This window comes from Epinephelus lanceolatus, chromosome 15, assembly GCF_041903045.1.
Source record: "Epinephelus lanceolatus isolate andai-2023 chromosome 15, ASM4190304v1, whole genome shotgun sequence".
NCBI classification, from domain to species: domain Eukaryota; kingdom Metazoa; phylum Chordata; class Actinopteri; order Perciformes; family Serranidae; genus Epinephelus; species Epinephelus lanceolatus.
This window is the reverse complement of record NC_135748.1, coordinates 35,113,067-35,137,543: the sequence shown is the minus strand read 5'-3', so window position 1 is coordinate 35,137,543 and position 24,477 is coordinate 35,113,067. Positions and strand designations below refer to the sequence as shown.

Below are 24,477 nucleotides of genomic sequence, written 5' to 3'. Positions count from 1 at the left end.
TGGGGACAAGCTGAAGAACCTTTTATGGTTCTAGTTAGCACCTTTATTTCTCAGAGTGCTGTTGCTCTTCTGTCAGAATGGCTGAGTAGCCTCACACAGCTGGTTTAACCAAAACAGAAAAGGCTGCACTTAGCAAGAAAAAAAAAATTCATGAAGCTGCTGAAAAATATAATTATCATAAATACATTAACAAATGTGGCATTTACACTTTAAAGCTTTTCTCACCTCTTTACACAGCGCCTTGCACAGAAGCTGATTCTAGACACACACCTACATAATAGCTCTGCAAATGGGTCAGATGATGCGCAGAATTTCAATAACAAGATTAATAGGAATTATTCTGGCCAGTAAAAATAACTCTTGGCAGGCGGACAGGCTGGGGTTTATAGTTTTCCAGCACTGGTCTGATGAGTCAAAAAGTTAATTTCGTGCACTGGAGACTGGATGGTAAAGTGCAGCGTCAGGAAAGCTCAGGATTAAACTGCTCAAGACTTTCCTGTTTTTGTCTGAACATTCTTTGTTCCTTTTGGCAAACCAAAACCATCTGACACCAACATAAAACAGCACATAGACAGTGCATCCAGCCACATTAGATGTTAAACAGACCAACAACAATCTCACAGTCATGTAGGGTGATTGAATCTTGGCTCCAGGTTTTACCTCCATGGTGTAGTTGGTGTGCTTGTTGTCAAAGATGAGAGCTTCCTGAATGAGCTGGTGGTCTCCCTCCAGCTGGTCGATCTTTGGCTTGTAGTTGACGATGCTCTTCTCGTACTGGCGTAGGTGTGTCAGCTGGTCCTCCAGGGTGCCGTGCATCTCGATTGAGATGCGGCCGATTTCCTGCAGAGACACAAATAAGTGATTTAATAAGAATGAGTCATCGCAAAGTGGAGGACATGACAAGAATATATAAAAGTCACCATTTCTGCCTGGCGTTTATCTCTTTACCACACACTACCCCGTCACAAAGTCACATTCCTATCAAATCTAATTTAGCTATTTTACTTGTATGCTATACACTCACTGGCCACTTTATCACTGCGATTCGTGCCAATCTTACAACACCACTGTGACTAATAACAGCTTTGTTTCAAAGAACTTAATAAACAAAAATATGTTTTTCTGGACATATTCATGACCACGTGATGTAAACATAAAAATCCCCAGAAAAATTCACTTCTAATTTTAAACTTGTCCTCATAAGTTTAGGACTAAACTCAACACGGAGCTGCGCTGTAACTTCATTCACAAACTGAATGACACACTCTCTGCATTGACAGAGTGCAGCGCTGCACCCATCACCACGCCGCCCTGCTTCTGACACGTTCTCACACTGACCTCCATCTTGGTCTGGATCCAGGGCCCGATGACATTGGCCTGGTTGGCAAACTGTCGGCGCAGACGCTCGTTATTCTGCTGCCGGGCGTGCTCCTCAATCAGAGCCTGGTCGCGCTGAGGCACCAGCTGTCTGACCTGCAGCAGGACGGAGCGTCACAGAAAAACAAATTTATTAAAACACACTGATGTGACTCTAATGAGGAGGGGAGACTGAAACAGACAGAGAACACACACACACACACACAGAACCTTACAGGCTAAAACATCTGATAGAGGGTATGGGATATTAGTCAAATATGCTTTAGACCTTGAGTTCGATGAGAAAATCTGGATGCTGGATTAGCTCTTTCTTGGATGAATAAAGATTGAAAACCACTTTGAATTTTCTTGCTTATGATTGATTTATTACCTTGTCCCATTTGGCATTGATCTCTTGTGGGTTGATGGTAGTATACGGGTTGGTGCCGGCGATATTCACATGATAGGTCTGCACAATCTTGGCAATCTCATTGTGGATGCCCAGGATGGCCTGGCGCTCTTTGTCGGCCTCTGGAAGCGTGGCTTTGAACTGCTCGTGGGCTGTGCTTAATCCCTGAGACACAACACAGAAACGCGCTGTTTACCTGCTGCATGTGACTAGCTTTATTGATGCTGGGGTGAGTAAGGTCTCCTGTGCTCGTCCCTGTGAGTCGTCTGTGCGCTCACCTGGATTTCTTCGATGGTGTGGACGATAAAGGTGTCCTGCAGGTCCTCCATGGCGCCCTCCATCCAGTTGTTGAACGGAGCCGCCCTTTTGGCAAACTCAAGGTACAGCTGGTCGATGGTTTCAAGCAGCTTCTCAGTTCTCTGTTGAGCAATAAAAAACAAGGTTATCACACAGATCCACAGGCTTTATAAGGTCTTGTTGGGTGAACCTCAAAAAAATTCACAGATGCTTCATTTCATTCTTGATCTGTCAGAGAGCCAGGGTACACAGATGGATTTGGGGGGGTCATAGTGTATTTTCAAAAATAAAAAATCTTGAATCAAACCAAACTTAAAAGGAGTTTCAAGGCCAGCGGGAATCCTAAAAATCAAATGTCTTCACAGCCTCTCGCTGTGAGGGAGATGACTTTCATCTCTAAATGTGTAATTATCTCTGCTCTCACCAAGAAGGAAAGCAGGAACTTAAAAACACGGATAACAAAGTGATTTTTTACAAGTTAGAAACTCTTCAATAGTTTATTTTTAATTCTCTCCGGGTTACCCCAGAGTCTTTTTTTTTCAAACTCATCTCACCTGCAAAGCCTCGCTGCGTTTCTGGGTCAGAGCTCCCAGGGTGTCCCACTGGTCACAGATCCGCTGGCAGCGAGCGTTTACACTGGGGGAGTCGTAGTAGTCCAGCTCACTGGAGCACAGACAGACGAGGGAACGGGAGATTCATTATCATTATCTGCATCGCTGCGAACTGCATTTACATGTGGCTGTTTTTTAGCATCACGTCTTCCTCAGATGCACTTTAATGCCTTTGTGATCCTGCTGCGTCTTTGTTTGTCATTTGTTTTTGTTTCTATGAGCCCCTAAAGGGTTCATTGAATCACTCATTAGGTTTGGAGAGGGTTCAGTGTTTAATCATTTACATCTGCAAATTAAGTAAAACAAAGCTCACAAGAGTGAGTTTTCATGTTTATGATGAAAATTCTGAAAATAATTAATGACAAAAAAACACTAGAGATCACCACAAACATTATAAAGTGAGACAGAGGATGATTGATACAGCCATGACAGAACAGACTCACTGAATGTACCCCTCAACTAATCCCACTTTATGTTAAAGGGACAGTTCACCTCAAAATCAAGAACATATTTCCCCTCTTACCTGTAGTGCACATTATCAGTCTGGATTGTTTTGGTGTGAGTTGCAGAGTGTTGGAGATATCAACTGTAGAGATGTCTGCCTTCTCTTTAATATAATGAAACTAGATGGCACTCGACTTTAAAAACTCAACATGACCCAGTTACTCAAAATAATCCACAGACCTTGTTGTGAGCAGTTTCATGTAGGAACTTTTTTCTTTCTACCAAACTACACCCACCAACCGTATCATTGCTCAGAAGGAAAAGTGCATCTACTGCTAGCTCACCTAGCACCAGTGAGCTAGCTAACATTACAGCTCAGCTGAGGAGGACACCATAAGTGTTTACACCTGTCACAACCCTCTTGTCCATGAGTAGATGCACGCCTCCTTCTGCACGGTGATATGGTCAGCAACAGACAGCTACATTATAGAGATGTCTGCCTTCTCTCTAATATAATGGAACTAGATGGCACTCAGCTACACTCCAGAAATCATGACCTGGTTACTCAAGATAATCCACAGACCTTGTTGTGAGCCGTTTCATGTAGGAACTATTTTCTTTCTGCCAAAGTAGATCCTCCAACAGTATCATTTAGCAGAAGGAAGCGTGCATCTACTGCTAGCTCATCTAGCACCACTGAGCTAGCTAACATTTCAGCTCAGCCCAGGAGGACGCCATTAGTATTTAGACCTTGCGCTGTCACAAGCACGAGCCTCTTGTCCATGAGTAGATGCACTCTTCCTTCTGCACGGTGATACGGTCAGCAACATACGGCTACATTATAGAGATGTCTGCCTTCTCTCCAATATAATGGAACTAGATGGCACTCAGCTTGTGGTGCTCAAAGCACCAAAAATGTATTTTAAAAAAATTCAACAGAAATCATGACCTGGTTACTCAAGATAATCCACAGACCTTGTTGTGAGCCGTTTCATGTAGGAACTATTTTCTGTCTACCGAGCTATACCCACCAACCGTATCACCACACAGAAGGAAGTGTGCATCTACTCATGGACGAGAGGCTTGTACTGATAGCAACGAAAGGTTTTTAACCCTAATGGGGTCCTACTTGGCTGAGATGCAACGTTAGATGGCTCAGTGGGGCTAGGTGAGCTAGCAGTAGTTGCACTCTTCCTTCTGTGTGGTGATGCAGTTGACAGGTGTAGTTTGATAGAAAGAAAATAGTTCCTACATGAAACTGCTCACAACAAGGCCTGTGGATTATCTTGAGTAACCAGGTCATGATTTCTGGAAAGAAACATTGCTGTTGAGTTTTTCACATGTATTTTTTTGGTGCTTTGAGCAAAACAAGCCGAGTGCCATCCTGTTCCATTATATTGAACAGAAGGCAGACATCTCTATGGCTGATATCTCCAACACTCTGCAACTCACACCAAAACAATCTGGACTGACAAATAGCACTACAGGTAGGAGGGGAAATATGGAACTTTGATTTTGGGGTGAACTGTCCCTTTAATCCTGTGTTGATCAATGGAAGAATCTGTTTTCCATCTCTTACTTTAACTCCTGTGCGATGGCAGCGATCTGCTCCACACGGTCCTGATGTGCAGCCAGGTCGCTCTCAAAGGCCTCGTGTTTCTTCAGCAGGGCTTTGATCTCTGACAGAGAGGCTGTCTCATAGTCACGCTTCTGCAGCATCTCCTCCTTACCTGCAGGTGGAGACACAGAGAATGTACTCGTAAAGATATGATTTAAAAAAGTGTCTCAATCCTTTCAACAGTGACATTTGTCTGTTTATGATTCCTGGTAAATGATACTGAAAGACAGGACAAGAACATAGAGGCTCTAGTTTCCATTTTACTTCATTGTGGCCTTCAGCAGCTGCCTGAGACACATGAGAGTAAAAGACAGGAGCTGGATGCCTCCACTCAGACAATGAGTGTTTCTCCTTTCACACACTCAATACCTTCAGTCCAGGCTTCATGGATGGCTGCTTTCTGGCGGAATTTCTCCGCCAGGTGGTCGAGTCTTTCCAGCCTGCGAATCTCATTGAGGAGCCACTCTTCATAGCCCTTCTCTGCTCCCTCCAGGTTTCCCCATGCATTGTTAATGTCCTGCACCAGGCAAAGGAAACAATACTTATGAGTTTGTTCTTGCCAAAGGAAAAAACAGAAGGAGAAACAGACAGAAGAAAGTCATCATATGTAAATGAGAGTGTACTTGGATTTCCATCCAAATCTAGCACTAATTTTAACCATAAAACAGAATTTTTGGCCTCTTGGGGGCGTCTGAAACCAGCTGTGAACACAACTTATGATACTCAATATTAGTCCAACATTAACTCTCATTTTAGCTCTGGTTTAAATGGTTCCAGTCTCCACCAACTCCTGAGTGAAATAGTGTCTCTTTAGCTGATAAATGCTTCACTCTGCTAACCAGCTAGTCTCTGACTTTGTCATTTGACGCTGCAGTACAGTGAAACAGTGTACAGTGGATTTTAAAACTGCTGCCTGTTGTATCTGGACACAGGGCTAATGAGCTATACGTCTGAACACAAAGTGAATCAGGACAGTAAAGCACTGGGCTGTAAAACCAGCACAATAAGCAGAAGGACATTAAAACCCTCCACAGAGCTGAGGAGAACTGCAGAGTCAGGTGATTAAATTCTGTAAGTTCATCTCTACAAGTGACCCAAGAGTCATTTAATTCATTCTAAATTGAATGGAAGTAACACAACTATCTGCAAACAGCACATATTTGCAGATATGTGCTGTTTTGTGCTGCTTTACTGATTACTTTTAAGGCTCTTCATGGTCTCTCTCCCAGCTATATCTCTGACCTCTTAGTGCCGTACACACCAGGACGCACCTTGAGGTCCTCAAGCAGCAGAGGTCTTTTGTCTGAAAGCTAAAGCGGAAAGAGTGTTTGCTGTCCGGGCCCCGAGGCTCTGGAACGGTCTGCCTGAGGAAATCAGGTCAGCCGAGTCAGTGATTTCTTTTAAGTCCCTTCTTAAAACAAACTTTTATCAGAGAGGCTTTTCCTGATTTTAATTTATATTTACTTAAAAGTTGTTGTTTTCATGTCTTGTCTGTTTTTATTATTGACATATACACATTATGTTTTGAGAAGCACTTTATGAATAATATTATTACATTCATATTTATATATACTTATTCTTATTTTATCTTTCACAAAAAGAAGCATGCTGGTGCCATTGTGTAACAGTTTGTAAATCAAAATATCAGAGCACAGAAAAGCAATGATATAAAATTTCAGTCTTTAGTTATATAACTAATAACTAAAATATTTTGGAGGCCACATTTTCTCCAGCTTTATCTATATTTGTGACGAACTGACGATACTCTAAACCAGGGGTAGGCAACCTGTGGCAATGGAGCCACATGCGTCTCTTTAACCCTTCTCCAGTGGCTCCCTGTGGCTTTGACAAAATATTATATGGAAATAAATAACGGTTAATTATACTGATTAAAAATGTTTTAACTTAAATGTGTGTAATACATCTACTGCCTGGCATCTTGTCCATGAAATTTTGCCGAACCGTAATAGCAGTAGCTCATCTTGAGTCTTCCTTGTAGGTTAGCTATGGATGCCAAATCCGAAAGGTAAAAGTCTTGCAATAAAATAGTGAATTTTGGAGTGCATGGACAGATTTGTTTGCTTTCACTGCAGCTCTGCAAAGTTAAAGTACCAAATAATCATAAATAGTGACCTGCAGAGGAGCCACCTAGTGGTAAAACATGAATAATCTGGACTATTAGTATGGGCTAATTTAGACTTAATACCTCCGTTAAAAGCCTCAAAGATTTTCTTTTTATTATCATTTTTAGTCATAAATGGCTCTTTTGATAGTAGAGGCTGCTGACCCCTGCTCTAAACCAACTGTTTTCCTTAACAGACTTACAACCCCTGACTATGTGACAGATTTTATGGATATTTCATATTATATTTAATGTATAACAGTAACAGTACAGAACAACTGGTAAACAATACATTTACACCAAATTATCTGCAGGAAGTTTGTGTTAAACAAGCAATTTGGATGAATTTGAACAGATTATTTCTTGTGAATATTTAATCAAAGATGAGTTTTCCTGATATATTCAGGAACTTTTTATACGATTCTCTGTCTGCATTATGTTTTTTTTTTCTAAGTGCTTATTTCTTAATAAAGTCAGTGTTTTCTTCTTCCTGACACTTGGCCATTGTTCTGTAAGTTGTTTTGACTGTGTGCTTTTCTAATGCAGGATGAGGCTGTTGTGCAAATATAGCTTATGTTCAGGTCCTTACTGTGCCCTTTCTTGTAGATTTATGTCTTGAATAATAATCTAAATGTTAAGAATAATTAATTCACAGAAATGAATGAAATACTGAGATAAAAGCTTTCCATGTATATCTTGAAAAAAAAAAATCCTTATTGCCATCAACATCAACAAGGCCCTGCGACCTCTCATAAAGCTTTGGCGACCCCTAGTGGGCGCTGTGACCCCCAGGTTGGGAACCAGTGCTCTCAGCCATATGTGGGCTGCACTGTGACTGCTACTTAAAAGCAAACAAGTGACCCAGAGAGACCTGGGTTAAAAATGGGATCAAACATTGTGTGCCTACATGATTCATGGGAGCTGAGGTAACTCTCTGACCACTGATGCCCGTCACAGTCGTGCACAGGAGGAGGTGTGGATCTCAAATTTTTCTCTCTGTGTGCGAGTTTGTACTTTAACAAGTTTCCAGGACCTACCGAGACCATCTTTCCCTCCGAGGGCATGAAGGCGGGCCTGTTGCTGAGCCTCAGCTTGGTCTGCAGGGTGTTGAAGTTGATCTCCAGCTGGCACTTCTCCTGCACTTTGGGCGGCTTGTGGAGGCGGCGGTAATCTCTGAAGTCCTCCAGCTTCTGCTGCATGGCCTGCATGGTGTTCTCCGGCAGGCGGTTCTCCAGCCAGGGGATGGTGCGACGGATCCACTCCAGCAGCTGGGCGTTGATGGTGGTGTGTGGGCAAGTGTGTGTGTGTGTGTGTGTGTGTGTGTGTGTGTTGAAGAAGAGAGAGGGTATGGAGAGACAAGTACCATTCAAGGGGAAGAAAATGGAGACGTAAAGGAGAAGCATGCAGATAGAAGGGAAATAAATGAGGTGTAGTGGATGTGATTAATGTGTGAGACGAGGGGAGACAGAAAATACAGGTTGAGATAATTGGTTTGTTGTTCATTTCTTGCAATCAAATAAAACTCTACGAACATTTCGTGTCTGATTTAAAGGAAAATAACTGTGATTTTGCCTGTTTTATCCCATTTAGTAAGATCTGAGTAGTATTTTTGATGCTGCTGAACATTTTCTATCATAAACAGTCTGATGAAGATCACTACTCAGATACTCTTTAATGCTTAAGCCTGAGACCAGCAGTGTTTCCCTGGCTGCCTTTTTATCTTAATCTACCCTGTTTGTCTCTAATCCTGCACCTGCATGGAGCACACACATCCCCGGGGACAGGGAGGTGAGGGAGCGGCTTAATAAGGAGAGGGGAGATAGAAGGGTTGAGGAGGTGGAGGACAATTATAGGAAAGAATCGGGGAGTGCTCACATCGCTGGCCAGCTTCTCATAGTCTTCCATCAGCTGCTCATTCTCTTGGTTGACAGCCAGCACCTTGCAGATCCTGTTGGCCGCTGTCTCTGCCTGCAAGACGAGGACGAGGGGAGAAACAGCGTGAGACTCACAGATGAGGGAAAGCTTTGGTGGTGTTCAGTCGTCTATACTGCAGATATCTGCACTCCTACTACTTTGTGTTGCAGCTAATGCACAGCAAATCCCCTCTGAATAACTATGTAATTATGTACATTTACTGTAGTGCTGTACTTTTAGCACAATTTGAGGTACTGTATGTGTACTTTTCTTTAGTATTTCCATTTCATACCATTTCTTTTCAGGCAAATCTTCAGACATACATTTTTCAGTGGCCTTTGGTTGCTTGTAGTGGGTTTAGTATTTTCGTATTGTATCATCTTTTTACATGTGTAATTGTTCTTATTGGTGTTATTCTGTTTGGTCAACTGTGGATGAATTTAAATGTGCATATACAATAAACTTGATTTGATATGATTATAAAATATGACATCTTGTTAAATATTAAACCAGTGGCTCCCAACACTCTCTTCACTGGGTGGATATTTGGGTTTTACATTATGTTTTTGATGAGTTATATATGTTAAATATTGGGTTAATTATTGAGAAGCAGTAGGACCATATAAGAGTATATTTGTTCCTACTTCTTTTCAGACATGTAAATATTTAATACTGTTTATCTGTGTTGTTTATTAGAAGTTTGTGCATTAAGAGTTTGCTTTGTGTTTATTGCTCATTTTGTTTGTTACTGTTTTTCCCCTTTTTTTCTTTACATATTTGCAATGAATCAAATTAAATCACTTACACCACTTACAAAAAATCCGGGTTTAGTCTGGCCACTTGTTGCCTTCAGATGAGTTGTTTTCACCTCAAAACCTTAAATCATGTTAATATAAAATATTTACGAGTAAAACGCTCCAATATTTTAGAAAAAAAAAACAAAGATTCTGTCCTTTTTTTCCATCTGCATTAATCATCCCACAACCTCCTCAGATCTCTCTTGTGGCCCTTTGAGGAGGCTCCACATTCAGTTTGAAAACCACTGGACTGAACTACACATTAATCCATCAGAATTGACACTCTTAATATGTCAAATATAATAGTTTTCAGTAAAAGGCCTTTTTAAAAAAAAAAAAAAAAAAAAAAAAAATCACTTTTGATAATTTAAGTACATTTTGCTCCAAATATGTCTGTACTTTTAGTCGAGCTGAACATTTAAAACTGTGTTTGGTTAAGTTTGTTGTAATATTTGCTGAAAATGTCACTATATTCCCACAGTACTCAATCAGACAGATAATCTGTGGGGGGGGGAATCACACTCCTTTGCTTACTGTATTGTCTTGTGGCACTTCTGATGATATTACCACCTGAGAACTAAAACAACCAATCAGAGCTGAGGAGTTTCTAACGCAGCTGTCAATCACGTCAATCACTGCTCATACACTGCAGTTAAATTGTCAGGCAGCGCTGATCAAATATGAATCAAGATTCTGTTACTGCATTACCTTTTTCTTACCTCAAATGTTTTCAGAAACTATTTTAGTGTACTGTTTAGCTGTAAAACGAGAAAGTTTTGGTCCGGCTGGTGGGTTGTGTTTTGTTTCGCCTCGACTGTTTCCAACATGGCAGCTGTGCCACAAATTTCCTCATCACAGAAAGAATCAAAAGAATCTTGATCCATATTTGATCAGTGCTGCCTAGTATCACAGTTTGACCTCAGTTCACAAGCAGAGATTGACGTGACTGTCAGCTGTGTTACAGACTCCTCAGCTCTGATAGATTGTTTTTAGTGAGCAATGGTGGATTCTGGGAAATGCCATTAGAAGCAGCAGGAAACAGAGGAACGTGATTTTTATCCCAGATTATCTGTCTCATGTACTTCTTTCAGCAAATATAACACCAAGTTATTTTTATTAAAGTTACCATCTACAACTTTAATGCAGTCATATACTTATAATAGAGCATTTCTATATTTGCCTTCATCTCCACCATTAACCCTGCATACATCCATCTACACTGCCTACACAGGCACGCCAAGATTTCCCAAATGAGTCATTTTGGAGATGAAGCAATGGATCAGCAACAACGCTGCAAGCAAGTAAAAACAGGGCCGCTACTGAATGATGATCTCTGTAAAAGTGTCCTCCATATGTGTGTCGCAATAATGTCTAAATATTAATAATCTAATGTCAGTCTCCAGACTCGGAGAGCTTTGACAAAGTCACATACTGTATCATATTGTACCTGTCGCCAGGTGTAGGGGCACCTTTCGCTCTGCACCACAGGCTTTTTATAGCGCAGTAGAGTACAGTGAGTTATTTTAGCCCCTCAGCCTACATACAGACACCCGGGGAGACGGAGGGAGCCAGGCTCCCCTGTGAATAGAAACAGCCCAGAGGGGATGAAGAGGGGCTCATCCATGACACAACACTTCTTTAACACTGGCCTGTCAGTCTCCATCACTGCACTGGGTGATGCATGAGTGAATGAGTGTTTCCATGACAACATGTAGTCAGATAACCCGCTGGGTTCAAGATGAGTAAAAGTGGTCAGGAGAGCTCATTGGAAACAAGAGAAGAAAATACAGAGAAATTTAAGCAACATGCACAGAGTCTGGAAAATGTGGCAGGTTTCAGCTCAGAAATGTTGCAGCTATATCGAAAACTTGACAGCTGTATTTTAAAATGTTAACGTCGCAATGTGTCAGGTTTAGAGGGATTTGGTGGCATCTAGTGGTGAGGACTGCAAACTGCAACCAGCTGAAACTTATCCAAGTTAGGCCCCGATCAGCGCTAACTTCGTTGACAAAAACTATGATGAAAATTTTTTGTCAACAACCTCTTTTCGATGACAAAAACGAGACAATGATGAGCTGAAAATGGATTTTGACAATAAAAAGTAGGACAAAATCTATGTTTCATTTTCACTGACGAGACGAGACATGACAAAATTGTTCGGAGTGGACTATCGGACATTGAAAGCGGAGAACAGCTGTGCTTGTCATCATCTTCAAATGCCGCATGAGCGACAGACTGGCAATGTCCAGTAAATAGTATGCACCATGGTGTTTCACTAGCCAGCAAGAACACTCACACCGGAGCAGTGTCAGCCATTGGTGTGAGTTGTGAGCTGTAATTCAGCAGTAAATAATCATGTGTTTCTGACTGTGGATGGTGGAGCTGCTGAATAGATTAGTGAAATCCGGCTGTTAGCAGTTAGCTCCACTCGTTAGCTGCTGAATGGTAGCGGAGCAAGCAGCCACCAGCCGCTGGACTTCACATCTGCTGATCCATACAGGTCTCCACTCAGAGCTCGACCGTCTCAGGAAGGTTTATGGTTTGGTGGTGTTTGACAGGCAGGTAGGAGGCTCAGTTATCTGTGAGTGTAGCTGTGCTGATCAGTTTTCTTTGACAGAGATGAAAGTTTAGTTTGAATCACCAACTCTGTGAGAGGACGCGAGTTTAAACCTCCAGACTAACATGTTGCAGATTAAGAAAGATTTCTGGCTTTAATTAAGTTGTCTCTGCTTCTTAACAGTGACATCAATAAGTCAGAGTTTACAGCAAACCTGGGTACAAATCCTAGTTGTCTCAGATTACTTATTTGTTGTGTCAAGGTTGATAAGACCATAGATAGAGAGATGTTGAGCTTTGCAAATGATGATCAGTAAGTGTGTGCTCGTAAATCACCTCCGGTATGTAGATAGAAACAGCTCATTCTAAGGTAAAGAAAACATGATTCCTTTTTTTGTTAGGTAATTATACACCAAAGAAAACATAATTATTGTATTATATTCCACTTATGCCAATGTATGCGCCTTTAAGGGCCTCAGATGATATCAGAATCAAAATAAATCCATGTGTGTGTCATGAACCTGCCCAAACTGCCCCATTACTGATTTGCCTCTGAAAAAGCTTGAGGAAATTAATTGATTTAAGGTAGTATAACCTCGCAGCAGTGTCCTCTCAGGCGCACAGTGAGACTTGAATCCACCCTCAGTTCATCGCTCACAGACTGGCACCCCCGCCCCCCCTCAGAGGACTGCTTCCAGCCTCCTTTTGTCTAAAGATCACGGAGGAAACTTGGCTCAGGCGGAGACGTGCTCCGAGGTGGGCGGGTGGTGGGGGCTCCACCAGGAGCTGCAGGCGAGCTGCCTTAAAAGGAGAGCCAGGATGTGCAGGTCCTGCTTCTGTGAGCAAATGTTTGCACGCTGGGCCTGTTTACTGACAGCGCCGACAGCCAGGAGCTCTTTTATGAATTACTTTGTCCTGACATCAGAGGTAACGGAGGAAAAGGACACTGGAGGGATTGATTGAGGTAAAAACTTGAACAGTTGATCTTTGAAGCTAACATGGATCATTAATAGCTCCATGTATTATTATTATTATTACTCAGAGCTGAGCAGGGTTTTTATCTAAAGGATAAAATACCTGACAATCTTTAAAAACCCTGATGGTCTTTTACCAACATATTAGGCAACTTTAAAGGTATTTACAGCATCATAGTTCTGTCTGCTGCCTCTGAGCCCTTTACCAAAGATGGTTAAGAAGTGACACATCTCCTGGTTGGACCTGTGTGTCCCAGAACAAAATTATAAAGTTGTATAATCACCTGATAAGTATATAAACGGCTGTAGCTATGGTTTAAAAATAGGACTTTCTTGACTTGACTTAAAATTTGTTTTACCCTTGAATTATGCACTTAAACCAGTGTTACTGCTCCATCGCAGCGTCTGCAGTTTAGAGTCCAGAAACAACAGCTGAATCAGGACTTCAACACACTTGCAGACTTTGCGGGCACGCTTGTGGAAGGACTGGGAGTGCTGAGGACTGTCCAAATCCACAATTCAACCAGTCCACAAGGGGCCTCGAGCGGACTTCCTGCAGACTTTCAGAGAGTCTGCTTGGGGTGCAGACTTCACTGATTTAATCGGCCACAATTCATTGCAATAAGGCCGTGACGTAGTTGCTGTTTTTTTAATAGCCAACTATAAAAACAATATGACAGCAGTTATAATGATTGTAATCGTCACTCGAGCATTTCCATGGCAACAATTAAAACAGTCTCAAGGGCTGTCTATCAGCGGCTTGTGGTCTCTGCCCTCGCAGACTTTAAAGGAAATGACCACTATAGAATGAAAATACAGACAGTACTTACTCACCCTCACGCCGAAAAGAAGTCCAGTGTAGCTTTTTAATCCACAAAACTCGTTCGGGGTATCGGAGGATAACAGCTAGCCGAAATTTTTCCATACACTTTAAGTGCATGGAACCCACGTCCAAAATTGTTTTTGAAAATGTAATAAAACTCCGCTAATGCATTTCAAAAACGTGACTCGTCCGTCGTAATCCAAGTGCCCTGAACAAGAATGTCTCTGAACGTTCTTGTTCTCGAGTCTTGCGAGTTGCCATGTAAACACAGCAAGCCTGCAGGCTAACTGACCACGGTGAGAAATGATGCTAGAAAAGTGGAGTAAATTACATCTTTTCAAGTCAGTTTTGCATGCCGCAGCTTCAGGGCACTTGGATTACGACGGACGAGCCGTTCTGATGTTTTTGAAATGCATTAGCAGAGTTTTATTACATTTTCAAAATGATGTTGGACATGGGTTCCATGCACTTCAAGTGTATGTAAAAATCCGGCTAGCTGTTATCCTCCGATACCCTGAACGAGTTTTGTGGATTAAAAAGCTTCACTGGACTTCTTGTCAGCATGAGGGTCAGAAAGTACTGTCTGTATTTTCATTCTATAGTGGCCATTTCCTTTAAGTGATGATGTTGAACTCATCACAGTATGTATGACTGAGGTCTGCAAGGGATAAGACGGCAAGTCCAGAGGGTGGACATTTGGATTCAGCCAACTTTTTGGATCAGGCCTGGACGAACCAGGAGATGTTAGGACGATTTCCGGAGTGGACTGAGAGTGTAAGGAAAACTTTTTCATTTCCAGAGCATCGCTTGTATCCTTGAGTGAACTCCTTCGTCCTTACATCAAAGGAGAATCAAGGGTGAGGAGATCTCCAGTCATCGTATTTACAAAGGTAACATCAGCCTGTGCACTTTATTAACTTTGAGACGAGGGGAGACTACAAGTGACAGCTGACACCAGCGAGCGTTTGGAGAGGTTTTGCACTCTAGCATGGACAAAAATATTTTATAAAACGAAGCTCTGGTGGACAGATTTTTTTTTTTTAAATAGGGGAAAATATCTGTATGCGTGTACACAGGGCCTGAATCCCTTTCTTTAATTGTAATTAATGAATTAAAAACCCCTTAAAAAGTCTTTAAAAACCAGAATCATCTTAAAAACATCCAACATGTGGAATATGTTTGTAACTGTAGAGTATAAACTCTGCCAGAGCTCATTAAACCGCCCACATTAATCACTACGGACACAACCTCAATCACCTCACTGGCATCTAAAACTCTGCATTTATAAATATTCATGCTGTTTTCCATTGATTCATATTTGTAATCGTGATTTTGTGCATTGTAGAAAACAGGGAAAGAGATGTGTCTTTTATTCCTGAGTTTAGAAAACATGTTTAACATTTATATTATATTACAACTGATACATTTTTTGATCCAGATGTTCATAACTGTGACCAGATGATCAGAGATTTACCTTCCTGACTCAGATCATCTGTAAGGATAAAATATAAGAGGCTCTTTCTTTGTGTGAGGATTTTCATGCCACATCAGGCCAACGAGGAAAAGTGGTAGTGATGGTGTTTATGGGGAAATGTCTGCCCTGGAGGGTACGATCTGAGGGGTGAGCCGAAGGAGGAGGAGGAGTCACTGTTTCTATGCGAGATCCACGCCAGCGCAGTAAAAGTGTGTGCCAGCCTGCAGTAGTTTCCGGACTCCTGCTCCTTCAGGAGCTCCATTAAGAAGTGGATCCTAATAAAGATTTTAAGTACAGGAGGCTTAGCGGATATCCTGTGTGTGTGATAAGTCTCCATTATTCTCTGCAGAGATCTACAGCGGATTTGACACGTCTTTGGCGTAATGTATTCAACTGAGAGTGTGAGAACTTTATGCTGGCAGATGAGGAAGGTTGTGCGCTGTATCAGGGATCAATATAGAGGCTGACGGAGGGCAGATAAGGAGGTGCTGAATAACTGAGGGTTTGGGTTTTCCTTCGGGGGGCCGCCCACTCGAAAAATGTATGAAGTCATAGCACCTCGAGGCAAATAAAATAAACCAGCTCTGCTTGGAGATAACAAGTCAGCAATATAAATGTGTGTTTCGTGAGCTGGTTAAAGGCACAGTTCACGTATTTATCCTCTCACCTGTAGTGCTGTTTAGCAGTCTAGATTGTTTTGGTGTGAGTTGTTGAGTGTTAGAGATGTCTGCCTTCTCTCTAATATAACGGAATTAGACAACACTCAATTTTTGGTGCTCAAAGCGCCACAAAAACACATGTGAATACCTCAGCATCAATGTCTCTTTCCAGAAATCAGGACCTGGTTACTCAAGATAATCCACAGACCTTGTTGTCAGCAGTTTCATGTAGGAACTATTTTCTCTCTCCTGAGCTACAACCACTACCTGTATCACAGCACAGAATTCTCTGATCCACTGTTAATATAAAAATAGTGAATATATCACCTTTAAAAACCAGTAAGACCTCAACATATGTCACATTTTTAGGTTTCTGTATTTCATAGCATCAGAAGAGCTGCAGGTAAAATAACTTCAAAACAAAGGGCATGTTTCAACCTTCAATAAAGAAGTACTTAAAGGGTAAGTTTTTATTTATTTTCCAACCTGGACCCTATTTCTCTCTCTAAGTGATGGGAACAACAGTTTTTGAAACTGGTCTAGCATTGAGTGAGACCTCTATTCAGAATGCAACAGCCAGAGTTTTAACAAGAACTAAAAGGTCTGACCACATACCTCCTATTTCATCTTCTCTTCACTGGCTCCCAATAAAACAAAGAATTGATTTTAAAATACTTCTTACTGTTTTTAAATGTTTCAATGGTTTAGCTCCTTCTTGTGTTGCTGACATGCTCACAGTAAAACACCAGAGAGATCCCTTGGATCATCAAATAAAGGTCGACTCATTGTACCTAAAATCAGCTCTCAATCAGCTCATGGTGCTTTTAGTCATCATGGTTCCACTCTCATTAACTGAACTACGGTCTGCTACAACAGTGTTCTCTTTTAAAAGCAAACTCAAAACATATCTTTTTCCACAACCTTTAGTTTGATTTTCAAGTATATTCTCATTTGTTTAAGTTGTTAGTATTATTATTGTAATTATCTCCTGTTTTTTAGAATCTTGTTTGTTTTATAAATGTAATACTTTATTATCTTATACAATATCTTATGTTTGTCATGTATGATGTATCTTAAGCACATTGAGTTTATGCTTGTCATATGAAATGTGCTGTATAAATGAAATTGACTTGACTTTGCAGCAGGCAACTGCGAAACAGGCTGTAATGTGACCACTCGCAGCATGTTGGCACGTCAATTTACGTCCACTAAAAGTGTTTTTGCCACTGACAGGCTCAGATCGTTATTGCAAGTGTCTGACAACATTATGGAAAGGATCCCACAGAGATAGACATTTTTGTTCAAGAGTAAAATGCTTTTTGTTTAACCAGAAACAGCCCTGAAATCGCCCTCGCCAAACTCACCAGACTCCATTTAAAAAAACAGTAATTTTAGAGTGTACACAGCGAGTATATTTTCCACATCTAACTGGATGAATTAAAGGTTTGTTTCAATCAAACCAGAGTGGGTGAGTGTTGAAACAGTAAGACAAACCAAGATGGCTTTTGTGAGTTTAATGTTGTTTCTGTCAACCTTGAATAAAGTGTGTTTTATAATGATGAAATTAGTGTTTATTTAAATGGAGTCTGGTGGGTTTCACGACAGCTATTTTGTTTGTTGTCAGGCATTTAACAAGCACTTATAGGGGACATAAATTGATGGTACGAACATGACTCGACACCTCTCACTCAATAGAGGCCAATTTCAAAAACTGTTGTTCCCAGTCATCACTCAAACATGTGAAAATAGGGTCCAGGTAGAAAAATACCGCACTTCCCCTGTAAGGTGTTATAGTCTCTGTTATTGTAATTTTTGGTGTCATACAATAGAGTTAGATTGTAGTACCATGAGCTGCCAAAAAAAAATGAATGTTGGCAAAAACAACCGTGGCACATCTCTGCCAGGCTCTTTGGCAGGTATCCCGTTATTGTTTGGAGACTTTTTATTTTGTATTTCTCACCTTCTGCTTGCCTGAGAACGCGTGGTAGTAACACGACACATAAGTCATGACGGCCTTCTCATCTGGCCTCAAGGTGCTAATGATATCTGCCCAGGGAACAGAGGAAGGGGAGAGAGGACAGAGAAGAGAAAAATGCACAAAGAGTAAAAGAGTGCAGAGACAAAAGGGGCCGGCAGGGGGCGCAATCACAAGAGGAGGCAACAGTGGGAGCACAAGTCATCCCGAGTCTACCTGTGGGTTGTCTTCCAGGGGGTTTATTTTGAAGGAAATTCAAGTTTTCAAGAAATATTGAGATAAACGTGACTGAATTTGAAGTGGGAGGTGAGACGACAAAGTGAAAATAAAGTTGTTTTTTAAACATAATGTTTATTTCATTTTTAAATATTTTCTTTACGGTGATAGCCACAGCCAGAAGCCTCATGTATTCAGGTTGTCCCTCTGTCAGTCCTATTCTTGTGAACACATTATCTTAAAAACACCCTAAGGGAATTTCTTCAAACTTGGCACAAACATCCACTTCGACTCAACAAAGATTAAATAGATTTTGGTGGTCAAAGGTCTAAGGTCAAGAACACTGTAACCTTGTACGTCCCATTCTTTTGAACACAATATCTCAAGAGGGCCTTAAAGGGGTTTCCTTTAATTTGGCAAAACTGTCCACTTAGACTCAAGAATGAACTAATTAGATTTTGGTGGTCAAAGGTTAAAGGTCAAGGTTACTGTGACCCCATCTGTCTCATTCTTCTGAATGTGATATCTCAAGAAGACCTTAAGGGAATTTCTTCCAATTGGGCACAATGAACTCAACAATGAACTGATTAGATTTTGGTCGTCCCAAGTCAAGGTTACTGTGACCTTGCCTCTGTTATATTCTCATGAACATAATATATTAATAAGGCCTTGAGGGCGTTTCCTTAAATTTGGCACAAACATCCACTTGGACTCCACAATTAACTGATTTGACTTCTGTCATCAAAGGTCAAAAGTTGCTTTAACCTTGCCTCAGTTTTATTCTCATGAACGCAATGTCTCAAAGAAGGCTTAAAAAAGTTTCCTTAAATTTGACACAAATGTCAACTTGGACTCAATGATGAATTGATTAGATTTTGGTGGTCACTTTAACCTTGCATCTGTTTCATTCTCATAAACGCAATATCTCATAAAGGCCTTGAGGAAATTTCCTTAAATTTGGCAAAAATGTCCACTTAGACTCAAAACCAATTAGAATTTGGTGGTCAAAGGTCAAGGTAACAATGACCTTGTTTCCGTCTGATTTTTGGAAATGCAATTTCTCAATACGATCTTGAGAGAGATTCCTAAAATTTGGCACAATAATCCACTTGGACTCAAGAATTAACTGATTAAAATTTGATGGTTAAAGGTCAAAGGTCAAGGTCACTGTGACTTTGTGTGTCTTATTCTTGTAAACATGATATCTCAAGAACGCCCTGAGGGAATGTATTTAAATTTGGCACAAACGTACTTAGACTCAAAAATGAACTGAGTAGAATTTGGTGGGAAAAGGTCAAGGTCACTGTGGCCTCACAATGTTTTTAGCCATAACTCAAGAATTTATGTGCTTATTATGACAACATGTCACAAAAATGCCAATAGGATCAAATAATGAAGTGATGGCATTTTTTATTCAAAAGGTCAAAGGTCAACTTCACTGTGACATCATAATATTCTGCAAAACGCTTTTCTGGCCATTATTAAATGTCATATCGCAGGAACAGGAGGGGAGACATTTGGTCAGATACAGACACGGATGTAAACTTAAATTGCAACTTGAGTGGTTCGCGGAGGCATTTAACTGTGAGGCGGTAATTCTAGTTTAATAATGCATTAATATGTATGCACAATTTAAGTACCTGGAAATCTGTACCTAAATCTCTATCTGAATAAATTAACACATTGAAGCCAAGCACCTCGAGCAGTTCATCTAAAAATACAACCAGAGATCTGAGCATCAAATATCTGCCAGTAACTGTAAAACATGCAGGATGAAGTCAGTTAAACAGAGGAAGTTACAGTTTTCTGTGATGTCATTAATTCTGTACGGAGGGGTAACTTTCTGAACTTTTAAACGTTGTAACTAAACTTGGTCAAGTGTTAATGTGAGAACCAGCCGTGTCACCTCTCAGATCTGTGATGCAACCAAGAGTCCAGCTGCGGTCTGACTGCTCTCAGGCCACGCCTCCACGCTCCCCACTTATAAACACAGACATTTTTTTTCATCTGAGTTGCTTAAACACAGCTGTGTTGAAACGCTCTCTGCTGCTGGGCCTCTCAAATGAACCGGGCTCTTATATAACTTCGACTTTGTGATGCTCTGCTTCTCCCTGATTGTCTGAGAGGAGGCGCAGCACAATCTCAGAGTTCCTGTTGTTCTTGAAGGTAGCTGTCACAGTAACAGACAATCATTCATTATCCAGCAGAGAGAAGTCCGATACAACACTTCTTTCTTGCCGAGAAACAAGGAAACAGACTCCCCACTTAAGCCAGACAGTGCGTATCCATTAAAATTAAAAGACAGCTTGCTGCTTGCCTTTGAAGTGCCTGTTTTAATTTCATTCATTCCTCCACCCTCCATTTAAGCTGTCACTCTCGAGGCTGAACATAACCATCCATTTAAACGGTTACATCTCCCCCACCATGCGAGACTTCAAGCTAATTTGTTTCCCTTCGTCAGCAACCACGGCTTTTATCACAGGCAATCATCATCATTTATCAGACAAACTTCGCCACACCTCCCACTCCGCTCAGCTTCTGCTCAGCCGAACAAAACCCTAATTAGGAGCGAATTTGCGAGCCCGCGGCGCCGTAACAAACAACGTAGACTGGAGATGCACTTGTGCTCATTGCCTCTGAGAACAGATTTGTCGTCCCATCATGCATTTGGTGGCGTAAACCATGCGGAAAGTGAAGGAGAGTGACCCCTGCAGGAGGGCGTGGTGCACTGCAGAAAGAGAAGGGCACTGTTAGGAGAAACACTCGGACGTGGAAACGAGGGAGGAGGAGGAGGAGGAGTGAGGGAGAGGAAGAGGAAGGAGACGCTGCATCCAGGATACCTTCTGGGCGCCTGAGAAGGCGTGGTAGAAGCTAGAGACGTAGGTCATGATCGCCTTCTCGTCCGGACGGGCAGTGCCCACAATGTCTGCGGGGGGAGGAGAAGAGGTCGGGGAGGGGATGGAGGGAGGGAGGAGGGTGGAGGGGGAGTTGAGGTTGTTAAACAGAGCACAGATTAATGAAGAAACAGGAAGTAGAGCTGGGGTTCAGCTCTTCACATAAACAATATCCAGAGTGGAAAGAAAAACATGCTGTGTCACTGTCCAGATGTTCAAACAGGGAGGACGTGATTTAAAGTTTACAGTCTGTCTTCAACACACAAACACATTTTAGACGCCTGGAAGTTTAATAACAAGTGAGGAGAAACCATATTTCAGGATGTCTTTCATTAATTTGTACAGTGTGAACTGCATAAAAAAGCCTGTGTGTGTGTGTGTGTGTGTCTCCCTCTGTGTGCACAGCTGCATGTGTGAGCGTTAAAGCCAAAATATATTCTCTCAGAGAAGTCTGTGCCAAGAGATCAATACACAAGCTCCAGAAAACAAGTGTTGGAAAAGAGAGAGTTCATATATATCACCACATATGTGCTGCTGTTCAGAACTTCAGCCAGATTTTGGTTATTTTTGGTTCTTCTGTCTCTTCCCTGAAGCGGGGCAATTCCCTGAATTTAAGGGTAATTTGAGTATTTTTCAACCTGGGCCCTTTTTTCCAAGTTTTTGTATATAAGGGTGCTTTCACACCTGCCCTGTTTGGTTGAGGTTCGTTTGGGCAGGTGTGAACACAGCAATCGACCAAGACCTGCACCTTCTTGAAGAGGTGGTCTCAGTCTGGTTACAACAAACTCTGGTGCGGTTCGTTTGTGGTGAGAATGTGTTCTGACCTGGATGTGAACCAACTGCAGTCACATGACACATTGTTTGGGTTAAACATGAGCATGTTACAGTCCTGGAGGATTATTAATGTGCACCTCCTCCTGTACTGCCTTAATATGCACATTCAGCACATCCAATGCATTAAAACATTGTTTTCTAGTTGGAGCCGCGCCTCGTTTTCAAACTGTATGGTTTGACTAAAATGAACAATGACAGCAATATAGTCCACGATGAGCAGCGCTAAAATCAACCTGCGTAGTTGTCCCTCCATTGTGACATTAGAAAGTGTCACATTTATCTTGCAAGTGTACTCTTCTTCAACGTTTGCTTTATTTCCTGGATTTTTCCCACATGGAAATTCTGACCAATTGCGCAAGCATTCGATCTGGTCCGCTTGTAAATGCTGCCGTGAGAACATGAACCAACTCTAGACAATTATACAACTTTGTAACAAAATAAGTCCCTGATTCAGACCAAAGGAGAGAACTCTAGGTCTGAAAGCACTAATGTGAACAACAGTTTTTGAAACTGGTCCAGCATTGAGCGAGGCCACTGAAGTGCTTGTTTTTGCCACTGACAGGCTCAGAATATTATTTTAAATGTCTGACAACATTATGGAAAGGATCCCGCCAGAGATAGACCTTTTTGTTTAATCAGAAACAGCCCCAAAATCACTATCGCCAAACCCACCAGACTCCATTTAAATAATCAGTAATTTTAGCGTGTATAGAGCTGCGTATTTTTACATCTGACTTAGTGAATTACGGGTTTATTTCAACCAAACCAGAGCTGGTGATTGTTGGAACAGTGGAAAAACAAACAAAGATCTCTTTTTAACATTTTATTTTGTTTCTATCAACTTTGAATGGAGTGTGTTTTGGAATGATAAAATTACTGTTTATTTGAATGGAGTCTGGTGGGTTTGGCGATAGTGATTTTGGGGCTGTTTCTGGTTAAACAAAAAGGATCTTACTCTTTAACAAAAAGGTCTATCTCTGTGGGGATCCTTTCCATAATGTTGTCAGACACTCCTTAACAATCTGAGCCTGTCAGTGGCTAAAGTACGCCATTTTCATGGCCATAAATTGATGGTGCGAACATGAACGGAGTGGTTACATTCTAGCTCAAGGCTTGCTCAATACTGGACCAGTTTTAAAAAAATATTGTTTCCATTAGTTATTTGGAAACAAAAAAATGTGAAAATAGGGTCCAGGTTGAAAAACAGTGTAGTCTCCCTTTAAATCTAACCACTGCCAGCACAGAGGCACTTGGCGTGATTCAACAGTAAACACGGAAAGTGATGCACTTTATGAGGAATGTGAACAAAAAAACTGACTCTCTGCCCATTGTCACACCTTGGCAGATCTGGCTAATCGCTGTCAGACTGGAGGTTTTCGGGAAGTTATAAAAACCGGGTGGTGCAGAAACCTGTCTTTGTCCTGAATGGAGCTGTTTTGACACTATCAGACGTCTGAGAGAAAATATTTTGGTCTTTGATCACAGGAAAAAGTCTGTTAGCGTCATTATCATTTTATTGTTGTCCTCCTCGCCTGCTCACCTTCTGCGTCCAACATCTTGGGGATGTCCAGGTACTTCTCTGCCACGTCGAAGGCTGTGTTCAGGTTGGTCATGGGATCGTCCTGTCAACAGCAGAGACAAAAAAACTTTTAGAGTGAAGAATGTCATCAAAGAATCCTGCTTCTAAAGTACAACAGCTTTACAGCAGCACACTCTCTGAATACAACAGCATGTGTGCAACTGCAATGTGAAGACACAGATGATAAATTATTTCCCCAAAATATCTGTTATATCTAAACCATCATTGAGAAAGAGGAAACTCTTGTTTTTTTGTTTCAATGAAATATTGATTTCCTATTTTTTTTGTTGCTTGTAGATTTAGATTTTAAAGGATTGTAACGGCAGCAAAAAAAAAATCCAATTTTTCACGATTCAAGCAACTGAGCTAAGTAATTTTTCAAAACACATATAAATAATAATTTGTTGACTTTGCAACTAAAAAAGAAAATGAGTATAGCTGAAAAAAATTTAAAATAAATTGCTTTGTAGATCGAAATGAATCTGCAACTTTTATTGTAATCAATTTATCTTTTTTTTTTTTTCAGCAAAAAAGCCAAATGTCAAATGTGAGGATTTGCTTCTTCTCTTTGTTTTATGTTGTGATAATAAACTTGATTTGAACATTTTAACATTAGAACAATCAGATGTTTTTATTCCCCCCGATACTTAACAGGCCAAACATTAAAAGCATAACACATTTACTTTAGAAGACAAAAAAATCTGTTTTGTTTTTTTTGGTCTAAAAGGATCATTATCTCAGAATTATGTTAAGAGGATTAAGAATTAAGTTTTCATGAAAACAAAATCTGCTTGTTTTTCTTAATTAATTAGATAATGTTGTTAATTCAGAAAAACAGGAGCAGAGTTTTTCCTTCATGAAAACGTTTCTCATAACTTTGAGATATGAAGATAATAATCATCAAATATTTTTTTCTCAAGCCAAT

General features: G+C 40.9%; 1 protein-coding gene across 3 annotated transcripts in view; it reads right to left on the bottom strand.

Moving 5' to 3' along the window:
• The window catches only part of actn1 (actinin, alpha 1), a 90,298-nt gene that overhangs the window by 7,521 nt on the left and 58,300 nt on the right, over positions 1-24,477 (bottom strand). For all 3 annotated transcript variants that reach the window (XM_033643038.2, XM_033643034.2, XM_033643036.2), the window contains exons 7-17: positions 23,514-23,595; positions 21,086-21,171; positions 8,733-8,825; positions 7,895-8,125; positions 5,105-5,252; positions 4,697-4,847; positions 2,617-2,725; positions 2,044-2,184; positions 1,748-1,930; positions 1,339-1,473; positions 661-840 (exon numbers count right to left, since the gene is read on the bottom strand). In XM_033643038.2, coding sequence (XP_033498929.1) covers positions 661-840; positions 1,339-1,473; positions 1,748-1,930; positions 2,044-2,184; positions 2,617-2,725; positions 4,697-4,847; positions 5,105-5,252; positions 7,895-8,125; positions 8,733-8,825; positions 21,086-21,171; positions 23,514-23,595 — 1,539 coding nt within the window. The remainder of the gene's footprint in view (positions 1-660; positions 841-1,338; positions 1,474-1,747; positions 1,931-2,043; positions 2,185-2,616; positions 2,726-4,696; positions 4,848-5,104; positions 5,253-7,894; positions 8,126-8,732; positions 8,826-21,085; positions 21,172-23,513; positions 23,596-24,477) is intronic.